The 26,310-nt window shown below is 42.9% G+C and overlaps 1 protein-coding gene across 1 annotated transcript in view; it reads right to left on the reverse strand.

Moving 5' to 3' along the window:
• The window catches only part of LOC138661436 (connector enhancer of kinase suppressor of ras 2-like), a 468,527-nt gene that overhangs the window by 170,102 nt on the left and 272,115 nt on the right, over positions 1 to 26,310 (reverse strand). Inside the window, exon 5 of the mRNA XM_069746117.1 lies at positions 10,341 to 10,382. Within this exon, the coding sequence (XP_069602218.1) occupies positions 10,341 to 10,382 (42 nt within the window). The remainder of the gene's footprint in view (positions 1 to 10,340; positions 10,383 to 26,310) is intronic.

Raw genomic sequence — 26,310 nt, forward strand, 5'->3', positions numbered from 1 at the left:
ACAAGGTGTTACAAAGTAACCGATCCCCCAGTAACACTGTAATATTCCAAGGTGATATAAAGTAACCGATCCCCCAGTAACACTGTAATATTCCAAGGTGTTACAAAGTAACCGATCCCCCAGTAACACTGTAATATTCCAAGGTGTTACAAAGTAACCGATCCCCCAGTAACACTGTAATATTACAAGGTGTTACAAAGTAACCGATCCCCCAGTAACACTGTAATATTCCAAGGTGATATAAAGTAACCGATCCCCCAGTAACACTGTAATATTCCAAGGTGTTACAAAGTAACCGATCTCCCAGTAACACTGTAATATTCCAAGGTGTTACAAAGTAACCGATCCCCCAGCAACACTGTAATATTCCAAGGTGTTACAAAGTAACCGATCTCCCAGTAACACTAATATTCCAAGGTGTTACAAAGTAACCGATCCCCCAGTAACACTGTAATATTCCAAGGTGATATAAAGTAACCGATCCCCCAGTAACACTAATATTCCAAGGTGTTACAAAGTAACCGATCCCCCAGTAACACTGTAATATTCCAAGGTGTTACAAAGTAACCGATCTCCCAGTAACACTGTAATATTCCAAGGTGTTACAAAGTAACCGATCTCCCAGTAACACTGTAATATTCCAAGGTGTTACAAAGTAACCGATCTCCCAGTAACACTGTAATATTCCAAGGTGTTACAAAGTAACCGATCCCCCAGTAACACTGTAATATTCCAAGGTGATATAAAGTAACCGATCCCCCAGTAACACTGTAATATTCCAAGGTGTTACAAAGTAACCGATCCCCCAGTAACACTGTAATATTCCAAGGTGTTACAAAGTAACCGATCTCCCAGTAACACTGTAATATTCCAAGGTGTTACAAAGTAACCGATCTCCCAGTAACACTGTAATATTCCAAGGTGTTACAAAGTAACCGATCCCCCAGCAACACTGTAATATTCCAAGGTGTTACAAAGTAACCGATCTCCCAGTAACACTGTAATATTCCAAGGTGATATAAAGTAACCGATCCCCCAGTAACACTAATATTCCAAGGTGTTACAAAGTAACCGATCCCCCAGTAACACTGTAATATTCCAAGGTGTTACAAAGTAACAGATCCCCCAGTAACACTGTAATATTCCAAGGTGATATAAAGTAACCGATCCCCCAGTAACACTGTAATATTCCAAGGTGTTACAAAGTAACCGATCCCCCAGTAACACTGTAATATTCCAAGGTGTTACAAAGTAACCGATCCCCCAGCAACACTGTAATATTCCAAGGTGTTACAAAGTAACCGATCTCCCAGTAACACTAATATTCCAAGGTGTTACAAAGTAACCGATCCCCCAGTAACACTGTAATATTCCAAGGTGTTACAAAGTAACCGATCCCCCAGCAACACTGTAATATTCCAAGGTGTTACAAAGTAACCGATCTCCCAGTAACACTGTAATATTCCAAGGTGTTACAAAGTAACAGATCCCCCAGTAACACTGTAATATTCCAAGGTGATATAAAGTAACCGATCCCCCAGTAACACTAATATTCCAAGGTGTTACAAAGTAACCGATCCCCCAGTAACACTGTAATATTCCAAGGTGTTACAAAGTAACCGATCCCCCAGTAACACTGTAATATTCCAAGGTGTTACAAAGTAACAGATCCCCCAGCAACACTGTAATATTCCAAGGTGTTACAAAGTAACCGATCTCCCAGTAACACTAATATTCCAAGGTGTTACAAAGTAACCGATCCCCCAGTAACACTGTAATATTCCAAGGTGTTACAAAGTAACCGATCTCCCAGTAACACTGTAATATTCCAAGGTGTTACAAAGTAACCGATCCCCCAGCAACACTGTAATATTCCAAGGTGTTACAAAGTAACCGATCTCCCAGTAACACTGTAATATTCCAAGGTGTTACAAAGTAACAGATCCCCCAGTAACACTGTAATATTCCAAGGTGTTACAAAGTAACCGATCTCCCAGTAACACTGTAATATTCCAAGGTGTTACAAAGTAACCGATCCCCCAGTAACACTGTAATATTCCAAGGTGTTACAAAGTAACCGATCCCCCAGTAACACTGTAATATTCCAAGGTGTTACAAAGTAACAGATCCCCCAGCAACACTGTAATATTCCAAGGTGTTACAAAGTAACCGATCTCCCAGTAACACTAATATTCCAAGGTGTTACAAAGTAACCGATCCCCCAGTAACACTGTAATATTCCAAGGTGTTACAAAGTAACCGATCTCCCAGTAACACTGTAATATTCCAAGGTGTTACAAAGTAACCGATCCCCCAGCAACACTGTAATATTCCAAGGTGTTACAAAGTAACCGATCTCCCAGTAACACTGTAATATTCCAAGGTGTTACAAAGTAACAGATCCCCCAGTAACACTGTAATATTCCAAGGTGTTACAAAGTAACCGATCTCCCAGTAACACTGTAATATTCCAAGGTGTTACAAAGTAACCGATCCCCCAGTAACACTGTAATATTCCAAGGTGTTACAAAGTAACCGATCTCCCAGTAACACTGTAATATTCCAAGGTGTTACAAAGTAACCGATCCCCCAGTAACACTAATATTCCAAGGTGTTACAAAGTAACCGATCCCCCAGTAACACTGTAATATTCCAAGGTGTTACAAAGTAACCGATCCCCCAGTAACACTGTAATATTCCAAGGTGTTACAAAGTAACAGATCCCCCAGTAACACTGTAATATTCCAAGGTGATATAAAGTAACCGATCCCCCAGTAACACTGTAATATTCCAAGGTGTTACAAAGTAACCGATCCCCCAGTAACACTGTAATATTCCAAGGTGTTACAAAGTAACCGATCTCCCAGTAACACTGTAATATTCCAAGGTGATATAAAGTAACCGATCCCCCAGTAACACTGTAATATTCCAAGGTGTTACAAAGTAACCGATCTCCCAGTAACACTGTAATATTCCAAGGTGTTACAAAGTAACCGATCCCCCAGTAACACTGTAATATTCCAAGGTGATATAAAGTAACCGATCCCCCAGTAACACTGTAATATTCCAAGGTGATATAAAGTAACCGATCCCCCAGTAACACTGTAATATTCCAAGGTGTTACAAAGTAACCGATCTCCCAGTAACACTGTAATATTCCAAGGTGTTACAAAGTAACCGATCCCCCAGCAACACTGTAATATTCCAAGGTGTTACAAAGTAACCGATCTCCCAGTAACACTAATATTCCAAGGTGTTACAAAGTAACCGATCCCCCAGTAACACTGTAATATTCCAAGGTGTTACAAAGTAACCGATCCCCCAGTAACACTGTAATATTCCAAGGTGTTACAAAGTAACCGATCCCCCAGCAACACTGTAATATTCCAAGGTGTTACAAAGTAACCGATCCCCCAGTAACACTGTAATATTCCAAGGTGTTACAAAGTAACAGATCCCCCAGTAACACTGTAATATTCCAAGGTGATATAAAGTAACCGATCCCCCAGTAACACTAATATTCCAAGGTGTTACAAAGTAACCGATCCCCCAGTAACACTGTAATATTCCAAGGTGTTACAAAGTAACAGATCCCCCAGTAACACTGTAATATTCCAAGGTGATATAAAGTAACCGATCCCCCAGTAACACTAATATTCCAAGGTGTTACAAAGTAACCGATCCCCCAGTAACACTGTAATATTCCAAGGTGTTACAAAGTAACAGATCCCCCAGTAACACTGTAATATTCCAAGGTGATATAAAGTAACCGATCCCCCAGTAACACTAATATTCCAAGGTGTTACAAAGTAACCGATCCCCCAGTAACACTGTAATATTCCAAGGTGTTACAAAGTAACCGATCCCCCAGTAACACTGTAATATTCCAAGGTGTTACAAAGTAACAGATCCCCCAGTAACACTGTAATATTCCAAGGTGATATAAAGTAACCGATCCCCCAGTAACACTGTAATATTCCAAGGTGTTACAAAGTAACCGATCCCCCAGTAACACTGTAATATTCCAAGGTGTTACAAAGTAACCGATCTCCCAGTAACACTGTAATATTCCAAGGTGTTACAAAGTAACCGATCCCCCAGCAACACTGTAATATTCCAAGGTGTTACAAAGTAACCGATCTCCCAGTAACACTAATATTCCAAGGTGTTACAAAGTAACCGATCCCCCAGTAACACTGTAATATTCCAAGGTGTTACAAAGTAACCGATCCCCCAGCAACACTGTAATATTCCAAGGTGTTACAAAGTAACCGATCTCCCAGTAACACTAATATTCCAAGGTGTTACAAAGTAACCGATCCCCCAGTAACACTGTAATATTCCAAGGTGTTACAAAGTAACCGATCTCCCAGTAACACTGTAATATTCCAAGGTGTTACAAAGTAACCGATCCCCCAGCAACACTGTAATATTCCAAGGTGTTACAAAGTAACCGATCTCCCAGTAACACTAATATTCCAAGGTGTTACAAAGTAACCGATCCCCCAGTAACACTGTAATATTCCAAGGTGTTACAAAGTAACCGATCCCCCAGTAACACTGTAATATTCCAAGGTGTTACAAAGTAACCGATCCCCCAGCAACACTGTAATATTCCAAGGTGTTACAAAGTAACCGATCTCCCAGTAACACTAATATTCCAAGGTGTTACAAAGTAACCGATCTCCCAGTAACACTGTAATATTCCAAGGTGTTACAAAGTAACCGATCCCCCAGTAACACTGTAATATTCCAAGGTGTTACAAAGTAACCGATCCCCCAGTAACACTAATATTCCAAGGTGTTACAAAGTAACAGATCCCCCAGTAACACTGTAATATTCCAAGGTGATATAAAGTAACCGATCCCCCAGTAACACTGTAATATTCCAAGGTGTTACAAAGTAACCGATCCCCCAGTAACACTAATATTACAAGGTGTTACAAAGTAACCGATCTCCCAGTAACACTGTAATATTCCAAGGTGTTACAAAGTAACCGATCTCCCAGTAACACTGTAATATTCCAAGGTGTTACAAAGTAACCGATCCCCCAGCAACACTGTAATATTCCAAGGTGTTACAAAGTAACCGATCTCCCAGTAACACTAATATTCCAAGGTGTTACAAAGTAACCGATCCCCCAGTAACACTGTAATATTCCAAGGTGTTACAAAGTAACAGATCCCCCAGTAACACTGTAATATTCCAAGGTGATATAAAGTAACCGATCCCCCAGTAACACTAATATTCCAAGGTGTTACAAAGTAACCGATCCCCCAGTAACACTGTAATATTACAAGGTGTTACAAAGTAACAGATCCCCCAGTAACACTGTAATATTCCAAGGTGATATAAAGTAACCGATCCCCCAGTAACACTGTAATATTCCAAGGTGTTACAAAGTAACCGATCCCCCAGTAACACTAATATTACAAGGTGTTACAAAGTAACCGATCTCCCAGTAACACTGTAATATTCCAAGGTGTTACAAAGTAACCGATCCCCCAGCAACACTGTAATATTCCAAGGTGTTACAAAGTAACCGATCTCCCAGTAACACTAATATTCCAAGGTGTTACAAAGTAACCGATCCCCCAGTAACACTGTAATATTCCAAGGTGTTACAAAGTAACCGATCCCCCAGTAACACTGTAATATTCCAAGGTGTTACAAAGTAACCGATCCCCCAGCAACACTGTAATATTCCAAGGTGTTACAAAGTAACCGATCCCCCAGCAACACTGTAATATTCCAAGGTGTTACAAAGTAACCGATCCCCCAGTAACACTGTAATATTCCAAGGTGTTACAAAGTAACCGATCCCCCAGTAACACTGTAATATTCCAAGGTGTTGCAAAGTAACAGATCCCCCAGTAACACTGTAATATTCCAAGGTGTTACAAAGTAACCGATCTCCCAGTAACACTAATATTCCAAGGTGTTACAAAGTAGCCGATCCCCCAGTAACACTGTAATATTCCAAGGTGTTACAAAGTAACCGATCTCCCAGTAACACTGTAATATTCCAAGGTGTTACAAAGTAACCGATCCCCCAGTAACACTAATATTCCAAGGTGTTACAAAGTAACCGATCTCCCAGTAACACTGTAATATTCCAAGGTGTTACAAAGTAACCGATCTCCCAGTAACACTAATATTCCAAGGTGTTACAAAGTAACCGATCCCCCAGTAACACTGTAATATTCCAAGGTGTTACAAAGTAACCGATCTCCCAGTAACACTAATATTCCAAGGTGTTACAAAGTAGCCGATCCCCCAGTAACACTGTAATATTCCAAGGTGTTACAAAGTAACCGATCTCCCAGTAACACTGTAATATTCCAAGGTGTTACAAAGTAACCGATCCCCCAGTAACACTGTAATATTCCAAGGTGTTACAAAGTAACCGATCCCCCAGTAACACTGTAATATTCCAAGGTGTTACAAAGTAACCGATCCCCCAGTAACACTGTAATATTCCAAGGTGTTACAAAGTAACCGATCCCCCAGTAACACTGTAATATTCCAAGGTGTTACAAAGTAACAGATCCCCCAGTAACACTGTAATATTCCAAGGTGTTGCAAAGTTACAGATCCCCCAGTAACACTGTAATATTCCAAGGTGTTACAAAGTAACCGATCTCCCAGTAACACTGTAATATTCCAAGGTGTTACAAAGTAACCGATCCCCCAGTAACACTGTAATATTCCAAGGTGTTACAAAGTAACAGATCCCCCAGTAACACTGTAATATTCCAAGGTGTTGCAAAGTTACAGATCCCCCAGTAACACTGTAATATTCCAAGGTGTTACAAAGTAACCGATCCCCCAGTAACACTGTAATATTCCAAGGTGTTACAAAGTAACCGATCCCCCAGTAACACTGTAATATTCCAAGGTGTTACAAAGTAACCGATCCCCCAGTAACACTGTAATATTCCAAGGTGTTGCAAAGTTACAGATCCCCCAGTAACACTGTAATATTCCAAGGTGTTACAAAGTAACCGATCCCCCAGTAACACTGTAATATTCCAAGGTGTTACAAAGTAACCGATCCCCCAGTAACACTGTAATATTCCAAGGTGTTACAAAGTAACAGATCCCCCAGTAACACTGTAATATTCCAAGGTGTTGCAAAGTTACAGATCCCCCAGTAACACTGTAATATTACAAGGTGTTACAAAGTAACCGATCTCCAGTAACACTGTAATATTACAAGGTGTTACAAAGTAACCGATCTCCCAGTAACACTGTAATATTCCAAGGTGTTACAAAGTAACCGATCTCCCAGTAACACTGTAATATTACAAGGTGATATAAAGTAACCGATCTCCAGTAACACTGTAATATTACAAGGTGTTACAAAGTAACCGATCTCCCAGTAACACTGTAATATTCCAAGGTGTTACAAAGTAACCGATCTCCAGTAACACTGTAATATTACAAGGTGTTACAAAGTAACCGATCTCCAGTAACACTGTAATATTACAAGGTGTTACAAAGTAACCGATCTCCCAGTAACACTGTAATATTACAAGGTGTTACAAAGTAACCGATCTCCAGTAACACTGTAATATTACAAGGTGTTACAAAGTAACCGATCTCCCAGTAACACTGTAATATTACAAGGTGATATAAAGTAACCGATCTCCTAGTAACACTGTAATATTCCAAGGTGTTACAAAGTAACCGATCTCCCAGTAACACTGTAATATTCCAAGGTGTTACAAAGTAACCGATCTCCCAGTAACACTGTAATATTACAAGGTGTTACAAAGTAACCGATCTCCCAGTAACACTGTAATATTCCAAGGTGTTATAAAGTAACCGATCCCCCAGTAACACTGTAATAATCCAAGGTGTTACAAAGTAACCGATCTCCCAGTAACACTGTAATATTCCAAGGTGTTACAAAGTAACCGATCCCCCAGTAACACTGTAATATTCCAAGGTGTTACAAAGTAACCGATCCCCCAGTAACACTGTAATATTCCAAGGTGTTACAAAGTAACCGATCCCCCAGTAACACTGTAATATTCCAAGGTGTTACCAAGTAACCGATCTCCCAGTAACACTGTAATATTCCAAGGTGTTACAAAGTAACCGATCCCCCAGTACACTGTAATATTCCAAGGTGTTACAAAGTAACCGATCTCCCAGTAACACTGTAATATTCCAAGGTGTTACAAAGTAACCGATCCCCCAGTAACACTGTAATATTCCAAGGTGTTACAAAGTAACCGATCCCCCAGTAACACTGTAATATTACAAGGTGTTACAAAGTAACCGATCTCCCAGTAACAGTGTAATATTCCAAGGTGTTACAAAGTAACCGATCCCCCAGTAACACTGTAATATTCCAAGGTGTTACAAAGTAACCGATCTCCCAGTAACACTGTAATATTCCAAGGTGTTACAAAGTAACCGATCTCCCAGTAACACTGTAATATTCCAAGGTGTTACAAAGTAACCGATCCCCCAGTAACACTGTAATATTCCAAGGTGTTATAAAGTAACCGATCCCCCAGTAACACTGTAATATTCCAAGGTGTTACAAAGTAACCGATCTCCCAGTAACACTGTAATATTCCAAGGTGTTACAAAGTAACCGATCCCCCAGTAACACTGTAATATTCCAAGGTGTTACAAAGTAACCGATCCCCCAGTAACACTGTAATATTCCAAGGTGTTATAAAGTAACCGATCCCCCAGTAACACTGTAATATTCCAAGGTGTTACCAAGTAACCGATCTCCCAGTAACACTGTAATATTACAAGGTGTTACAAAGTAACCGATCTCCCAGTAACACTGTAATATTCCAAGGTGTTACAAAGTAACCGATCTCCCAGTAACACTGTAATATTCCAAGGTGTTACAAAGTAGCCGATCTCCCAGTAACACTGTAATATTCCAAGGTGTTACAAAGTAACCGATCTCCCAGTAACACTGTAATATTCCAAGGTGTTACAAAGTAACCGATCTCCCAGTAACACTGTAATATTCCAAGGTGTTACAAAGTAACCGATCTCCCAGTAACACTGTAATATTCCAAGGTGTTACCAAGTAACCGATCTCCCAGTAACACTGTAATATTCCAAGGTGTTACAAAGTGACCGATCCCCCAGTACACTGTAATATTCCAAGGTGTTACAAAGTAACCGATCTCCCAGTAACACTGTAATATTCCAAGGTGTTACAAAGTAACCGATCCCCCAGTAACACTGTAATATTCCAAGGTGTTACAAAGTAACCGATCCCCCAGTAACACTGTAATATTCCAAGGTGTTACAAAGTAACCGATCCCCCAGTAACACTGTAATATTCCAAGGTGTTACAAAGTAACCGATCCCCCAGTAACACTGTAATATTCCAAGGTGTTACAAAGTAACCGATCCCCCAGTAACACTGTAATATTCCAAGGTGTTACAAAGTAACCGATCCCCCAGTAACACTGTAATATTCCAAGGTGTTACAAAGTAACCGATCCCCCAGTAACACTGTAATATTCCAAGGTGTTACAAAGTAACCGATCCCCCAGTAACACTGTAATATTCCAAGGTGTTACAAAGTAACCGATCCCCCAGTAACACTGTAATATTCCAAGGTGTTATAAAGTAACCGATCTCCCAGTAACACTGTAATATTACAAGGTGTTACAAAGTAACCGATCCCCCAGTAACACTGTAATATTCCAAGGTGTTATAAAGTAACCGATCCCCCAGTAACACTGTAATATTCCAAGGTGTTACAAAGTAACCGATCTCCTATGGAGCCCAGCTGCAGGTTCAGGCATAGAAACATGGCAGACTCGGGACATTCAGGAGCACCCCTGGGCTGCCATAACAATCCTGTTGTTGGGTGGTCATTGGAGATTAGACACCTTCCCACCATTTCCAACCTCTTAAATACCGCCACTATGAATACATGTTATGGTATCTATGAGGCTAAAACAGTGGGATCTCCGCAGTAAGACATAGCACAGCTGTGAGGTGTGGAGCAGGCGCATCTCCTGAGCCCGCTCACAGCTAGCCTGCCTGTACAGAGGATGTTACCGGCTTATACCTGGGATTGTTGGGCCCCCGCTCTTGCCTGTGTTCTTCACGCCTTAGCCCTGAGACTCACATTTTTGCTATATTTTCCACAGGTGCCATAAATTACTTTGTTGGAAATACCCCACTAATCGATCACATAAATAGAAGCTCCTCGCGCTGAGCATGGGGGGGTCTGCACAGACCTTGACCCCACCCCTGCAGATGACATCATAGATTTTGGCGTTTCGTGTGATTAAACATCAGGACAATGAACGTCAGCGTCAGATCTGAGCAGGACGCCACTTACCACATGGAGGATTTTGTTTTCTGTTTCATAGACGGTGCAATCCTGGGAAAAGACAAAAAAAAAGGATCAGAACTGATTTCCTCCCACAGAGAAACTTTCCTGCATTTTCCCTGATATTGATATTCTGAGATTATTCAGCACGTACAGTGTCACTTGGCGATAAGACCAGCGCGACACCTAATTAGCAAAATTAATTATCATTGACCTTCTGCGATGCTATTAACTTCCAAGCATTATTTCTGCTGTCAATACGGACGACCGTCCCAGAGCCGCCCCTCCCCCATACAATGATGGACGTCGATTTATTCATCTTTTCTCCGAAGATCCCGCTAATGCTTTGGATTTTCATTGTCAGATCCTGGAGGAATCTGAGGAGCCACAAGTCCAGATTTACTGTAGTTGTACAATCATAAAATGTACAGGAATGAGGATGATCCGCGCTGCTCCATCAAAGTCATTGGGACCGATGAGAACCGCGGTCCCGGAGATCCCATCAGCCGCACAGACTTTATGCAAAGCGGCACAATGAGCGACCAAAGCCGCGACATTCATACTCTTCCCCACTGGGATCTCCAGTGATGGATGGGACCCCCAGGGATCAGATAAATGTCCATGATGGGAGAGAACGTCTGCACAATGGGTGGATAAGTATCGGATTTAGTTTGGTATTTGCAGCAGAATTTTCCGCTCCGGAAACCAGAGTGTTTGCAGGAAAAACGCTGCAGAAATATACACATATTTGATACCTTTTTATGCGTTTTTTATTTGCATTTTTCCCTTTCATTTGAATGGGTGAAAAATGCTAAAAGAATTGATACTGAGGCTTATGGGACCCCGAGATCACGGGGCTCCCACCGATTTCCAGGGTCCTTGTGTAACTCACAGAAAACTTAGAATCTCATAATAACATAGTAACATAGTAACAGTTATTAAGGTTGAAGGAAGACTAAGTCCATCTAGTTCAACCCATAGCCTAACCTAACATGCCCTAACATGTTGATTCAGAGGAAGGCAAAAAAACGTTAGAAGTGTCGCTGCTGGTGCCCCCGGGAGGAGTCATTGGATGACATGAAGCTTTACCCGGTGTCGTGATTTTCTCCCACTATAACCTAAGATGGAGTTGCCCTTGAATTCTGCAGCTGCAGCCGGGGCAGGTCTTGGCTTCACTGCCAGATTCCCGCTCGCCTAATTCTGTCTGAACATGAAACCTCCGTCCATTTGTAATGAGATGAACGATGAAATGAATTCTACAAAGGACGATAATGAAATCACAGCAATTCCAGAACATTCTGGAGCGTCGGCGAATTACAGGGTGGGACATGGGGGGGCTGGAGCGCTAACTTTACTCGCATGTTCTCTGATACATTACAAGACCCCCGCATGCCCCCTGCATTAATAAAGCAGAGGAGACACTGGGGTCCCAGTCACCAGGGCCTGAGGCCCTAATAGCCACAGTCACCCCTGAAAAAGGCTTCTCTGCTGGTCACAGGAGCCTGCACATGGGGGGTAGACTGTATGCAAGAAGAGACTGCACATGGGGGGAGACTGTATGCAAGAAGAGACTGCACATGGGGGGAGACTGTATGCAAGAAGAGACTGCACATGGGGGAGACTGTATGCAAGAAGAGACTGCACATGGGGGAGACTGTATGCAAGAAGAGACTGCACATGGGGGGAGACTGTATGCAAGAAGAGACTGCACATGGGGGGAGACTGTATGCAAGAAGAGACTGCACATGGGGGGAGACCGTATGCAAGAAGAGACTGCACATGGGGGGAGACCGTATGCAAGAAGAGACTGCACATGGGGGAGATTGTATGCAAGAAGAGACTGCACATGGGGGGAGACTGTATGCAAGAAGAGACTGCACATGGGGGAGAATGTATGCAAGAAGAGACTGCACATGGGGGGAGACTGTATGCAAGAAGAGACTGCACATGGGGGGAGACTGTATGCAAGAAGAGACTGCACATGGGGGAGACCGTATGCAAGAAGAGACTGCACATGGGGGAGACTGTATGCAAGAAGAGACTGCACATGGGGGAGACTGTATGCAAGAAGAGACTGCACATGGGGGGAGACTGTATGCAAGAAGAGACTGCACATGGGGGGAGACTGTATGCAAGAAGAGACTGCACATGGGGGGGGGAGACTGTATGCAAGAAGAGACTGCACATGGGGGAGACTGTATGCAAGAAGAGACTGCACATGGGGGGAGACTGTATGCAAGAAGAGACTGCACATGGGGGAGACTGTATGCAAGAAGAGACTGCACATGGGGGAGACTGTATGCAAGAAGAGACTGCACATGGGGGGAGACTGTATGCAAGAAGAGACTGCACATGGGGGGAGACTGTATGCAAGAAGAGACTGCACATGGGGGGAGACCGTATGCAAGAAGAGACTGCACATGGGGGGAGACCGTATGCAAGAAGAGACTGCACATGGGGGAGAATGTATGCAAGAAGAGACTGCACATGGGGGGAGACTGTATGCAAGAAGAGACTGCACATGGGGGAGAATGTATGCAAGAAGAGACTGCACATGGGGGGAGAATGTATGCAAGAAGAGACTGCACATGGGGGGAGACTGTATGCAAGAAGAGACTGCACATGGGGGAGACCGTATGCAAGAAGAGACTGCACATGGGGGAGACCGTATGCAAGAAGAGACTGCACATGGGGGGAGACTGTATGCAAGAAGAGACTGCACATGGGGGGAGACTGTATGCAAGAAGAGACTGCACATGGGGGAGACCGTATGCAAGAAGAGACTGCACATGGGGGGAGACTGTATGCAAGAAGAGACTGCACATGGGGGAGACCGTATGCAAGAAGAGACTGCACATGGGGGAGAATGTATGCAAGAAGAGACTGCACATGGGGGAGAATGTATGCAAGAAGAGACTGCACATGGGGGGAGACTGTATGCAAGAAGAAACTGCACATGGGGGAGACTGTATGCAAGAAGAGACTGCACATGGGGGGAGACCGTATGCAAGAAGAGACTGCACATGGGGGGAGACCGTCTGCAAGAAGAGACTGCACATGGGGGAGAATGTATGCAAGAAGAGACTGCACATGGGGGGAGACCGTATGCAAGAAGAGACTGCACATGGGGGGAGACCGTATGCAAGAAGAGACTGCACATGGGGGAGAATGTATGCAAGAAGAGACTGCACATGGGGGGAGACTGTATGCAAGAAGAGACTGCACATGGGGGAGAATGTATGCAAGAAGAGACTGCACATGGGGGGAGAATGTATGCAAGAAGAGACTGCACATGGGGGGAGACTGTATGCAAGAAGAGACTGCACATGGGGGAGACTGTATGCAAGAAGAGACTGCACATGGGGGGAGACTGTATGCAAGAAGAGACTGCACATGGGGGAGACTGTATGCAAGAAGAGACTGCACATGGGGGAGAATGTATGCAAGAAGAGACTGCACATGGGGGAGACTGTATGCAAGAAGAGACTGCACATGGGGGGAGACTATGCAAGAAGAGACTGCACATGGGGGAGAATGTATGCAAGAAGAGACTGCACATGGGGGGAGACTGTATGCAAGAAGAGACTGCACATGGGGGGAGACTGTATGCAAGAAGAGACTGCACATGGGGGAGACCGTATGCAAGAAGAGACTGCACATGGGGGGAGAATGTATGCAAGAAGAGACTGCACATGGGGGAGACTGTATGCAAGAAGAGACTGCACATGGGGGGAGACTGTATGCAAGAAGAGACTGCACATGGGGGAGAATGTATGCAAGAAGAGACTGCACATGGGGGGAGACTGTATGCAAGAAGAGACTGCACATGGGGGAGACTGTATGCAAGAAGAGACTGCACATGGGGGAGACCGTATGCAAGAAGAGACTGCACATGGGGGGAGAATGTATGCAAGAAGAGACTGCACATGGGGGAGACTGTATGCAAGAAGAGACTGCACATGGGGGGAGAATGTATGCAAGAAGAGACTGCACATGGGGGGAGACTGTATGCAAGAAGAGACTGCACATGGGGGAGAATGTATGCAAGAAGAGACTGCACATGGGGGAGACTGTATGCAAGAAGAGACTGCACATGGGGGGAGACTATGCAAGAAGAGACTGCACATGGGGGAGACTGTATGCAAGAAGAGACTGCACATGGGGGGAGACTGTATGCAAGAAAAGACTGCACATGGGGGGAGACTGTATGCAAGAAGAGACTGCACATGGGGGAGACTGTATGCAAGAAGAGACTGCACATGGGGGGAGACTGTATGCAAGAAGAGACTGCACATGGGGGGAGACTGTATGCAAGAAGAGACTGCACATGGGGGAGACTATGCAAGAAGAGACTGCACATGGGGGGAGACTGTATGCAAGAAGAGACTGCACATGGGGGAGACTGTATGCAAGAAGAGACTGCACATGGGGGGAGACTGTATGCAAGAAGAGACTGCACATGGGGAGAGACTGTATGCAAGAAGAGACTGCACATGGGGGGAGACTGTATGCAAGAAGAGACTGCACATGGGGGGAGACTGTATGCAAGAAGAGACTGCACATGGGGGGAGACTGTATGCAAGAAGAGACTGCACATGGGGGGAGACTGTATGCAAGAAGAGACTGCACATGGGGGGAGACTATGCAAGAAGAGACTGCACATGGGGGGAGACTGTATGCAAGAAGAGACTGCACATGGGGGAGACTGTATGCAAGAAGAGACTGCACATGGGGGGAGACTGTATGCAAGAAGAGACTGCACATGGGGGGAGACTGTATGCAAGAAGAGACTGCACACAGAATGAGACTGCACATAGGATTAGACTGCACATGGGGGGAGACTGTATGCAAGAAGAGACTGCACACAGAATGAGACTGCACATAGGATTAGACTGCACATGGGATTAGACTGCACACAGAATGAGACTGCACATGGGATTAGACTGCACATGGGATTAGACTGCACACAGAATGAGACTGCACATGGGATTAGACTGCACATGGGATTAGACTGCACACAGAATGAGACTGCACATGGGATTAGACTGCACATGGGATGAGACTGCACATGGGATTAGACTGCACACAGAATGAGACTGCACATGGGATTAGACTGCACATGGGATGAGACTGCACATGGGATTAGACTGCACACAGAATGAGACTGCACATGGGATTAGACTGCACATGGGATGAAACTGCACATGGGATTAGACTGCACATGGGATGAGACTGCACATGGGATGAGACAGCACATGGGATGAGACTGCACATGGGATGAGACTGCACATGGGATTAGACTGCACATGGGATGAGACTGCACATGGGATGAGACTGCACATGGGATTAGACTGCACATGGATTAGACTGCACATGGGATTAGACTGCACATGGGATGAGACTGCACATGGGATGAGACTGCACATGGGATTAGACTGCACACAGAATGAGACTGCACATGGGATTAGACTGCACATGGGATTAGACTGCACATGGGATGAGACTGCACATGGGATGAGACTGCACATGGGATTAGACTGCACACAGAATGAGACTGCACATGGGATTAGACTGCACATGGGATTAGACTGCACATGGGATTAGACTGCACACAGAATGAGACTGCACATGGGATGAGACTGCACATGGGCTGAGACTGCACATGGGATTAGACTGCACATGGGATTAGACTGCACATGGGATGAGACTGCACATGGGATTAGACTGCACATGGGCTGAGACTGTACATGGGATGAGACTGCATGCAAGAAGAGACTGCACACAGAATTTGCACTGTTTCATTCCTTATTATTTAGGGCAATTTAATTTTCACCCCAGAATACAATATTAAGAACAGATTCACTTCTATATAAAGCGTCTGATACAGGATTCTGTGAACTGGTGACACGAGTCCATGTGATATTTATACCGCGGTGAATGAAGCGCAATTCTATAATTATCCTGGATTCCCTATAATGCAGCAGTGGGAAATGTCAGCTCGTGACAGCGTAATAAACTGCCACTCCAATAAGAGAAAGGAAGAGGTCAGAAAACTACAGAGAAAGAGGGAGCGAGGACGAAGGATGGAGGAAGAGATAGAGGGAAAATGGAGAAGGCAAGAGAAAGATAGAGAAGAAAGAGAAGGAGTGAGAAAGAGAAGGAGTGAGAAAGAGAAGGAGTGAGAAAGAGAAGGAGTGAGAAAGAGATAGAGGAGAAAGAGAAGGAGTTAGAAAAAGATAGAGGAGAAAGAGAAGGAGTGAGAAAGAGATAGAGGAGAAAGAGAAGGAAAGAGAAAGAGAGAGAGAAGAAAGAGAAGGAGTGAGAAAGAGGACTGAGAAAGCGATAGAGGAGAAAGAGAAGGAGTGAGAAACAGATAGAGGAGAAAGAGGAGTGAGAAAGAGATAGAGGAGAAAGAGGAGTGAGAAAGAGATAGAGGAGAAAGAGGAGTGAGAAAGAGATAGAGGAGAAAGAGTGAGAAAGAGATAGAGGAGAAAGAGAAGTGAGAAAGAGATAGAGGAGAAAGAGGAGTGAGAAATAGATAGAGGAGAAAGAGAAGGAGTGAGAAAGAGATAGAGGAGAAAGAGGAGTGAAAAAGAGATAGAGGAGAAAGAGAAGGAGTGAGAAAGAGATAGAGGAGAAAGAGAAGGAGTGAGAAAGAGATAGAGGAGAAAGAGTGAGAAAGAGATAGAGGAGAAAGAGAAGTGAGAAAGAGATAGAGGAGAAAGAGAAGTGAGAAAGAGATAGAGGAGAAAGAGGAGTGAGAAATAGATAGAGGAGAAAGAGGAGTGAGAAAGAGATAGAGGAGAAAGAGGAGTGAGAAATAGATAGAGGAGAAAGAGGAGTGAGAAATAGATAGAGGAGAAAGAGGAGTGAGAAATAGATAGAGGAGAAAGAGAAGGAGTGAGAAAGAGATAGAGGAGAAAGAGAAGTGAGAAAGAGATAGAGGAGAAAGAGGAGTGAGAAAGAGATAGAGGAGAAAGAGGAGTGAGAAATAGATAGAGGAGAAAGAGGAGTAAGAAATAGATAGAGGAGAAAGAGAAGGAGTGAGAAAGAGATAGAGGAGAAAGAGGAGTGAGAAATAGATAGAGGAGAAAGAGGAGTGAGAAATAGATAGAGGAGAAAGAGTGAGAAAGAGATAGAGGAGAAAGAGAAGTGAGAAAGAGATAGAGGAGAAAGAGAAGTGAGAAAGAGATAAAGGAGAAAGAGAAGGAGTGAGAAAGAGATAGAGGAGAAAGAGGAGTGAGAAATAGATAGAGGAGAAAGAGGAGTGAGAAATAGATAGAGGAGAAAGAGAAGGAGTGAGAAAGAGATAGAGGAGAAAGAGGAGTGAGAAAGAGATAGAGGAGAAAGAGGAGTGAGAAATAGATAGAGGAGAAAGGGTGAGAAAGAGATAGAGGAGAAAGAGAAGTGAGAAAGAGATAGAGGAGAAAGAGAAGGAGTGAGAAAGAGATAGAGGAGAAAGAGGAGTAAGAAATAGATAGAGGAGAAAGAGGAGTGAGAAATAGATAGAGGAGAAAGAGTGAGAAAGAGATAGAGGAGAAAGAGAAGTGAGAAAGAGATAGAGGAGAAAGAGAAGGAGTGAGAAAGAGATAGAGGAGAAAGAGGAGTGAGAAATAGATAGAGGAGAAAGAGGAGTGAGAAATAGATAGAGGAGAAAGAGAAGGAGTGAGAAAGAGATAGAGGAGAAAGAGGAGTGAGAAAGAGATAGAGGAGAAAGAGGAGTGAGAAAGAGATAGAGGAGAAAGAGAAGTGAGAAAGAGATAGGTGAGAAAGAGATAGGTGAGAAAGAGATAGAGGAGAAAGAGGAGTGAGAAAGAGATAGAGGAGAAAGAGGAGTGAGAAATAGATAGAGGAGAAAGAGGAGTAAGAAATAGAGGAGAAAGAGAAGGAGTGAGAAAGAGATAGAGGAGAAAGAGTGAGAAAGAGATAGAGGAGAAAGAGAAGTGAGAAAGAGATAGAGGAGAAAGAGAAGGAGTGAGAAAGAGATAAGGAGAAAGAGGAGTGAGAAAGAGATAGAGGAGAAAGAGGAGTGAGAAAGAGATAGAGGAGAAAGGAGTGAGAAAGAGATAGAGGAGAAAGAGAAGTGAGAAAGAGATAAAGGAGAAAGAGGAGTGAGAAAGAGATAGAGGAGAAAGAGGAGTGAGAAAGAGATAGAGGAGAAAGAGAAGGAGTGAGAAAGAGATAGAGGAGAAAGAGATAGAGGAGAAAGAGAAGTGAGAAAGAGATAGAGGAGAAAGAGGAGTGAGAAAGAGATAGAGGAGAAAGAGGAGTGAGAAATAGATAGAGAAGAGGAGTGAGAAATAGATAGAGGAGAAAGAGGAGTGAGAAATAGATAGAGGAGAAAGAGGAGTGAGAAATAGATAGAGGAGAAAGAGGAGTGAGAAATAGATAGAGGAGAAAGAGAAGGAGTGAGAAAGAGATAGAGGAGAAAGAGAAGTGAGAAAGAGATAGGTGAGAAAGAGATAGAGGAGAAAGAGGAGTGAGAAAGAGATAGAGGAGAAAGAGGAGTGAGAAATAGATAGAGGAGAAAGGGTGAGAAAGAGATAGAGGAGAAAGAGAAGTGAGAAAGAGATAGAGGAGAAAGAGAAGGAGTGAGAAAGAGATAGAGGAGAAAGAGGAGTGAGAAATAGATAGAGGAGAAAGAGGAGTGAGAAATAGATAGAGGAAAAAGAGTGAGAAAGAGATAGAGGAGAAAGAGAAGTGAGAAAGAGATAGAGGAGAAAGAGAAGGAGTGAGAAAGAGATAGAGGAGAAAGAGGAGTGAGAAATAGATAGAGGAGAAAGAGAAGGAGTGAGAAAGAGATAGAGGAGAAAGAGGAGTGAGAAATAGATAGAGGAGAAAGAGAAGGAGTGAGAAAGAGATAGAGGAGAAAGAGGAGTGAGAAAGAGATAGAGGAGAATGAGGAGTGAGAAAGAGATAGAGGAGAAAGAGAAGTGAGAAAGAGATAGGTGAGAAAGAGATAGGTGAGAAAGAGATAGAGGAGAAAGAGGAGTGAGAAAGAGATAGAGGAGAAAGAGGAGTGAGAAATAGATAGAGGAGAAAGAGGAGTAAGAAATAGATAGAGGAGAAAGAGAAGGAGTGAGAAAGAGATAGAGGAGAAAGAGTGAGAAAGAGATAGAGGAGAAAGAGGAGTGAGAAAGAGATAGAGGAGAAAGAGGAGTGAGAAATAGATAGAGGAGAAAGAGGAGTGAGAAAGAGATAGAGGAGAAAGAGAAGGAGTGAGAAAGAGATAGAGGAGAAAGAGAAGTGAGAAAGAGATAGAGGAGAAAGAGGAGTGAGAAAGAGATAGAGGAGAAAGAGAAGTGAGAAATAGATAGAGGAGAAAGAGTGAGAAAGAGATAGAGGAGAAAGAGAAGTGAGAAAGAGATAGAGGAGAAAGAGAAGGAGTGAGAAAGAGATAAAGGAGAAAGAGGAGTGAGAAAGAGATAGAGGAGAAAGAGAAGGAGTGAGAAAGAGATAAAGGAGAAAGAGGAGTGAGAAAGAGATAGAGGAGAAAGGAGTGAGAAAGAGATAGAGGAGAAAGAGAAGTGAGAAAGAGATAAAGGAGAAAGAGGAGTGAGAAAGAGATAGAGGAGAAAGAGGAGTGAGAAATAGATAGAGGAGAAAGAGAAGGAGTGAGAAAGAGATAGAGGAGAAAGAGTGAGAAAGAGATAGAGGAGAAAGAGAAGTGAGAAAGAGATAGAGGAGAAAGAGAAGGAGTGAGAAAGAGATAAAGGAGAAAGAGGAGTGAGAAAGAGATAGAGGAGAAAGGAGTGAGAAAGAGATAGAGGAGAAAGAGAAGTGAGAAAGAGATAAAGGAGAAAGAGGAGTGAGAAAGCGATAGAGGAGAAAGAGAAGGAGTGAGAAAGAGATAGAGGAGAAAGAGTGAGAAAGAGATAGAGGAGAAAGAGAAGTGAGAAAGAGATAGAGGAGAAAGAGGAGTGAGAAATAGATAGAGGAGAAAGAGAAGGAGTGAGAAAGAGATAGAGGAGAAAGAGTGAGAAAGAGATAGAGGAGAAAGAGGAGTGAGAAAGAGATAGAGGAGAAAGAGAAGGAGTGAGAAAGAGATAGAGGAGAAAGAGAAGGAGTGAGAAAGAGATAGAGGAGAAAGAGTGAGAAAGAGATAGAGGAGAAAGAGGAGTGAGAAAGCGATAGAGGAGAAAGAGAAGGAGTGAGAAAGAGATAGAGGAGAAAGAGTGAGAAAGAGATAGAGGAGAAAGAGAAGTGAGAAAGAGATAGAGGAGAAAGAGGAGTGAGAAAGAGATAGAGGAGAAAGAGGAGTGAGAAATAGATAGAGGAGAAAGAGGAGTGAGAAATAGATAGAGGAGAAAGAGGAGTGAGAAATAGATAGAGGAGAAAGAGGAGTGAGAAATAGATAGAGGAGAAAGAGGAGTGAGAAATAGATAGAGGAGAAAGAGAAGGAGTGAGAAAGAGATAGAGGAGAAAGAGAAGTGAGAAAGAGATAGGTGAGAAAGAGATAGAGGAGAAAGAGGAGTGAGAAAGAGATAGAGGAGAAAGAGGAGTGAGAAAGAGATAGAGGAGAAAGAGGAGTAAGAAATAGATAGAGGAGAAAGAGAAGGAGTGAGAAAGAGATAGAGGAGAAAGAGTGAGAAAGAGATAGAGGAGAAAGAGGAGTGAGAAAGAGATAGAGGAGAAAGAGGAGTGAGAAAGAGATAGAGGAGAAAGAGGAGTGAGAAATAGATAGAGGAGAAAGAGAAGAGTGAGAAAGAGATAGAGGAGAAAGAGGAGTGAGAAAGAGATAGAGGAGAAAGAGAAGTGAGAAAGAGATAGGTGAGAAAGAGATAGAGGAGAAAGAGGAGTGAGAAAGAGATAGAGGAGAAAGAGGAGTGAGAAATAGATAGAGGAGAAAGAGGAGTAAGAAATAGAGGAGAAAGAGAAGGAGTGAGAAAGAGATAGAGGAGAAAGAGTGAGAAAGAGATAGAGGAGAAAGAGGAGTGAGAAAGAGATAGAGGAGAAAGAGGAGTGAGAAAGAGATAGAGGAGAAAGAGGAGTGAGAAATAGATAGAGGAGAAAGAGAAGAAGTGAGAAAGAGATAGAGGAGAAAGAGGAGTGAGAAAGAGATAGAGGAGAAAGAGGAGTGAGAAAGAGATAGAGGAGAAAGAGAAGGAGTGAGAAAGAGATAGAGGAGAAAGAGTGAGAAAGAGATAGAGGAGAAAGAGAAGGAGTGAGAAAGAGATAAAGGAGAAAGAGGAGTGAGAAAGAGATAGAGGAGAAAGAGGAGTGAGAAAGAGATAGAGGAGAAAGAGGAGTGAGAAAGAGATAGAGGAGAAAGAGGAGTGAGAAAGAGATAGAGGAGAAAGAGTGAGAAAGAGATAGAGGAGAAAGAGAAGTGAGAAAGAGATAAAGGAGAAAGAGGAGTGAGAAAGAGATAGAGGAGAAAGAGAAGTGAGAAAGAGATAGAGGAGAAAGAGAAGGAGTGAGAAATAGATAGAGGAGAAAGAGAAGGAGTGAGAAAGAGATAGAGGAGAAAGAGGAGTGAGAAAGAGATAGAGGAGAAAGAGAAGTGAGAAAGAGATAGGTGAGAAAGAGATAGAGGAGAAAGAGGAGTGAGAAAGAGATAGAGGAGAAAGAGGAGTGAGAAATAGATAGAGGAGAAAGAGGAGTAAGAAATAGATAGAGGAGAAAGAGAAGGAGTGAGAAAGAGATAGAGGAGAAAGAGTGAGAAAGAGATAGAGGAGAAAGAGGAGTGAGAAAGAGATAGAGGAGAAAGAGGAGTGAGAAAGAGATAGAGGAGAAAGAGGAGTGAGAAATAGATAGAGGAGAAAGAGAAGGAGTGAGAAAGAGATAGAGGAGAAAGAGGAGTGAGAAAGAGATAGAGGAGAAAGAGAAGTGAGAAAGAGATAGAGGAGAAAGAGAAGGAGTGAGAAAGAGATAAAGGAGAAAGAGGAGTGAGAAAGAGATAGAGGAGAAAGAGGAGTGAGAAAGAGATAGAGGAGAAAGAGGAGTGAAAAAGAGATAGAGGAGAAAGAGTGAGAAAGAGATAGAGGAGAAAGAGAAGGAGTGAGAAAGAGATAGAGGAGAAAGAGGAGTGAGAAAGAGATAGAGGAGAAAGAGTGAGAAAGAGATAGAGGAGAAAGAGAAGGAGTGAGAAAGAGATAGAGGAGAAAGAGTGAGAAAGAGATAGAGGAGAAAGAGATAGAGGAGAAAGAGGAGTGAGAAAGAGATAGAGGAGAAAGAGAAGTGAGAAAGAGATAGAGGAGAAAGAGAAGGAGTGAGAAAGAGATAGAGGAGAAAGAGAAGTGAGAAAGAGATAGAGGAGAAAGAGAAGTGAGAAAGAGATAGAGGAGAAAGAGAAGTGAGAAAGAGATAGAGGAGAAAGAGGAGTGAGAAAGAGATAGAGGAGAAAGAGAAGTGAGAAAGAGATAGAGGAGAAAGAGGAGTGAGAAAGAGATAGAGGAGAAAGAGGAGTGAGAAAGAGATAGAGGAGAAAGAGGAGTGAGAAATAGATAGAGGAGAAAGAGGAGTGAGAAATAGATAGAGGAGAAAGAGAAGGAGTGAGAAAGAGATAGAGGAGAAAGAGTGAGAAAGAGATAGAGGAGAAAGAGTGAGAAAGAGATAGAGGAGAAAGAGGAGTGAGAAAGAGATAGAGGAGAAAGAGGAGTGAGAAAGAGATAGAGGAGAAAGAGGAGTGAGAAATAGATAGAGGAGAAAGAGGAGTGAGAAATAGATAGAGGAGAAAGAGGAGTGAGAAATAGATAGAGGAGAAAGAGAAGGAGTGAGAAAGAGATAGAGGAGAAAGAGTGAGAAAGAGATAGAGGAGAAAGAGGAGTGAGAAAGATAGAGGAGAAAGAGGAGTGAGAAATAGATAGAGGAGAAAGAGGAGTGAGAAATAGATAGAGGAGAAAGAGAAGGAGTGAGAAAGAGATAGAGGAGAAAGAGTGAGAAAGAGATAGAGGAGAAAGAGTGAGAAAGAGATAGAGGAGAAAGAGGAGTGAGAAAGAGATAGAGGAGAAAGAGGAGTGAGAAATAGATAGAGGAGAAAGAGGAGTGAGAAATAGATAGAGGAGAAAGAGAAGGAGTGAGAAAGAGATAGAGGAGAAAGAGAAGTGAGAAAGAGATAGAGGAGAAAGAGGAGTGAGAAAGAGATAGAGGAGAAAGAGGAGTGAGAAAGAGATAGAGGAGAAAGAGATAGAGGAGAAAGAGAAGGAGTGAGAAAGAGATAGAGGAGAAAGAGAAGTGAGAAAGAGATAGAGGAGAAAGAGATAGAGGAGAAAGAGGAGTGAGAAAGAGATAGAGGAGAAAGAGAAGTGAGAAAGAGATAGAGGAGAAAGAGAAGGAGTGAGAAAGAGATAGAGGAGAAAGAGTGAGAAAGAGATAGAGGAGAAAGAGGAGTGAGAAAGAGATAGAGGAGAAAGAGAAGAAGGAGTGAGAAAGAGATAGAGGAGAAAGAGTGAGAAAGAGATAGAGGAGAAAGAGGAGTGAGAAAGAGATAGAGGAGAAAGAGAAGAAGGAGTGAGAAAGAGATAGAGGAGAAAGAGGAGTGAGAAAGAGATAGAGGAGAAAGAGAAGAAGGAGTGAGAAAGAGATAGAGGAGAAAGAGTGGAGAAAATAAAAATCAAGACAAGAGAGGGAGAAACAAGGAGAAAGAAGTAGAAAGTAAGGGTAGAAAGATAAAAAATAGGAGAATGTGAGAGAGAAAAAGATAAAGCGAGAAAAGAAACAGAAGTAGAAAGGACAGAGATAAAGAGAGGGGAATAATGAGGTCAGAAACCACCACACAGAGAAAAAATGAAAGAAAAAGAAATGAAAAGAGAGAGAGAAAGAAGTTAGGAAATACAGAAGAGAGTGTGAAAAAGAAAGAAATAGAGAACAAATAGTGACTGGCATGAAAAAAGTAGAAAAACCTGAAGAGAAAGAGGGAGAAAGATAAGATCAAAGGAAGAATAATAAAGAGAAGGAAAGAAAGACTAGAAGGCCCAGGACAAATAAGTAGGGGATCAAACAGAGAGCAAAAGAAACAAAGTTGATCTGAAAACCAGAAGAGAAAACAGATATTATGTATCTAGTAACACATGGACAAAAATTACCTGTGGACAGGAGAAAGAAACGGAGGAGTCGGGATTCAGATAAATAATTTGCTGAACTGTACGAGCAAAATACAGATATTTATTAATATCTTGCTCTCATGTTCCACAGCTTTACAGACGTCATCATCGCTGTCCCCATTGGGGCTCACACCCTACATTCCCTATCAGACTTTGTGGGGGAAAACCAAAGTGTTCGCAGGAATCCCACGAAACACAGGGAGAACATACAAACTCCATGCAGATGTCATATTTGGTTGGATTTATACCCAGGCACCCAGCGTTGAAAATATTCCCACTGAGCTACCGTGCTGCTCTATATATAGTAAACTGCTAACCACTGAACCAACATGCTGCTCTATATAGTACAGTGCTAACCACTGAGTCACCTTGCTTCCCTATATACAGTATAGTGATAGCTACTGAGCTACGGTGCAGCCCTATATATAGTACAGTGCTAACCACTGAGCCACCATGTTGCTCTATATACAGTACAGTGCTAACCACTGAGCCACCATGTTGCTCTATATACAGTACAGTGCTAACCACTGAGCCACCGTGTTGCTTTATATACAGTACAGTGCTAACCACTGAGCCACCATGTTGCTCTATATACAGTACAGTGCTAACCACTGAGCCACCATGTTGCTTTATATACAGTACAGTGCTAACCACTGAACCACCATGTTGCTCTATATACAGTACAGTGCTAACCACTGAGCCACCATGTTGCTCTATATACAGTACAGTGCTAACCACTGATCCACCATGTTGCTCTATATATAGTACAGTGCTAACCACTGAGCCACTATGTGCCCTAGATATAGTACAGTGCTAACCACTGAGCCACCATGTTGCTCTATATACAGTACAGTGCTAACCACTGAGCCACCATGTTGCTCTATATACAGTACAGTGCTAACCACTGAGCCACCATGTTGCTCTATATACAGTACAGTGCTAACCACTGAGCCACCATGTTGCTCTATATATAGTACAGTGCTAACCACTGAGCCACCATGTTGCTCTATATATAGTACAGTGCTAACCACTGAGCTACCTTGCTTCTATATACAGTATAGTGATAACTACTGAGTTACGGTGCAGCCCTATATACAGTGCAGTGATAACCACTGAGCCACTATGATGCTCTATATAGTACAGTGCTAACCACTGAGTCACCTTGCTTCTATATAGAGTATAGTGATAGCCACTGAGCTACGGTGCAGCCCTATATACAGTACAGTGCTAACCACTGAGCCACTATGTGCCCTACATATAGTACAGTGCTAACCACTGAGCCACTATGTGCCCTACAAATAGTACAGTGCTAACCACTGAGCCACTATGTGCCCTACATATAGTACATTGCTAACCACTGAGCCACTAGGTGCCCTACATATAGTACATTGCTAACCACTGAGCCACTAGGTGCCCTACATATAGTACATTGCTAACCACTGAGCTACCTAGCTTCTATATACAGTATAGTGATAACTACTGAGCTACGGTGCAGCCCTATATACAGTGCAGTGCTAGCCACTGAGCCACCATGATGCCCTATATATACCACAGTACTGACTACTGAGCCACCGATCTCTCCATACTCTTGATATTTATCACAAGCACTGCTATTGCCCCAGATCTATCGTTTTTCAGTTATCCAAGAAATTACAAAGTAAAGCAGCATTAGTCCAAAATAAAGTGTGGGTGCGAGGTTCCAGATCCCCGCCCAGCGGACCCCGAGCACAAGAACATTCACTGGTCAGCCATATTTGCTATGGTCACGTTTGTGGTCACATTTCCTCCATGACCTGGAGTCTACATGGCTTCAATACAAGACACAGACTGCGCTCTCCAAGGTCCTGGAATCTCCGCACAAAGTGAATCTTATATTACAGTTATATTTATTATACGTATACTCCACCAATCATAGTCCACAGACATCATCATCA

This window comes from Ranitomeya imitator, chromosome 2 (assembly GCF_032444005.1).
Source record: "Ranitomeya imitator isolate aRanImi1 chromosome 2, aRanImi1.pri, whole genome shotgun sequence".
NCBI lineage: Eukaryota > Metazoa > Chordata > Amphibia > Anura > Dendrobatidae > Ranitomeya > Ranitomeya imitator.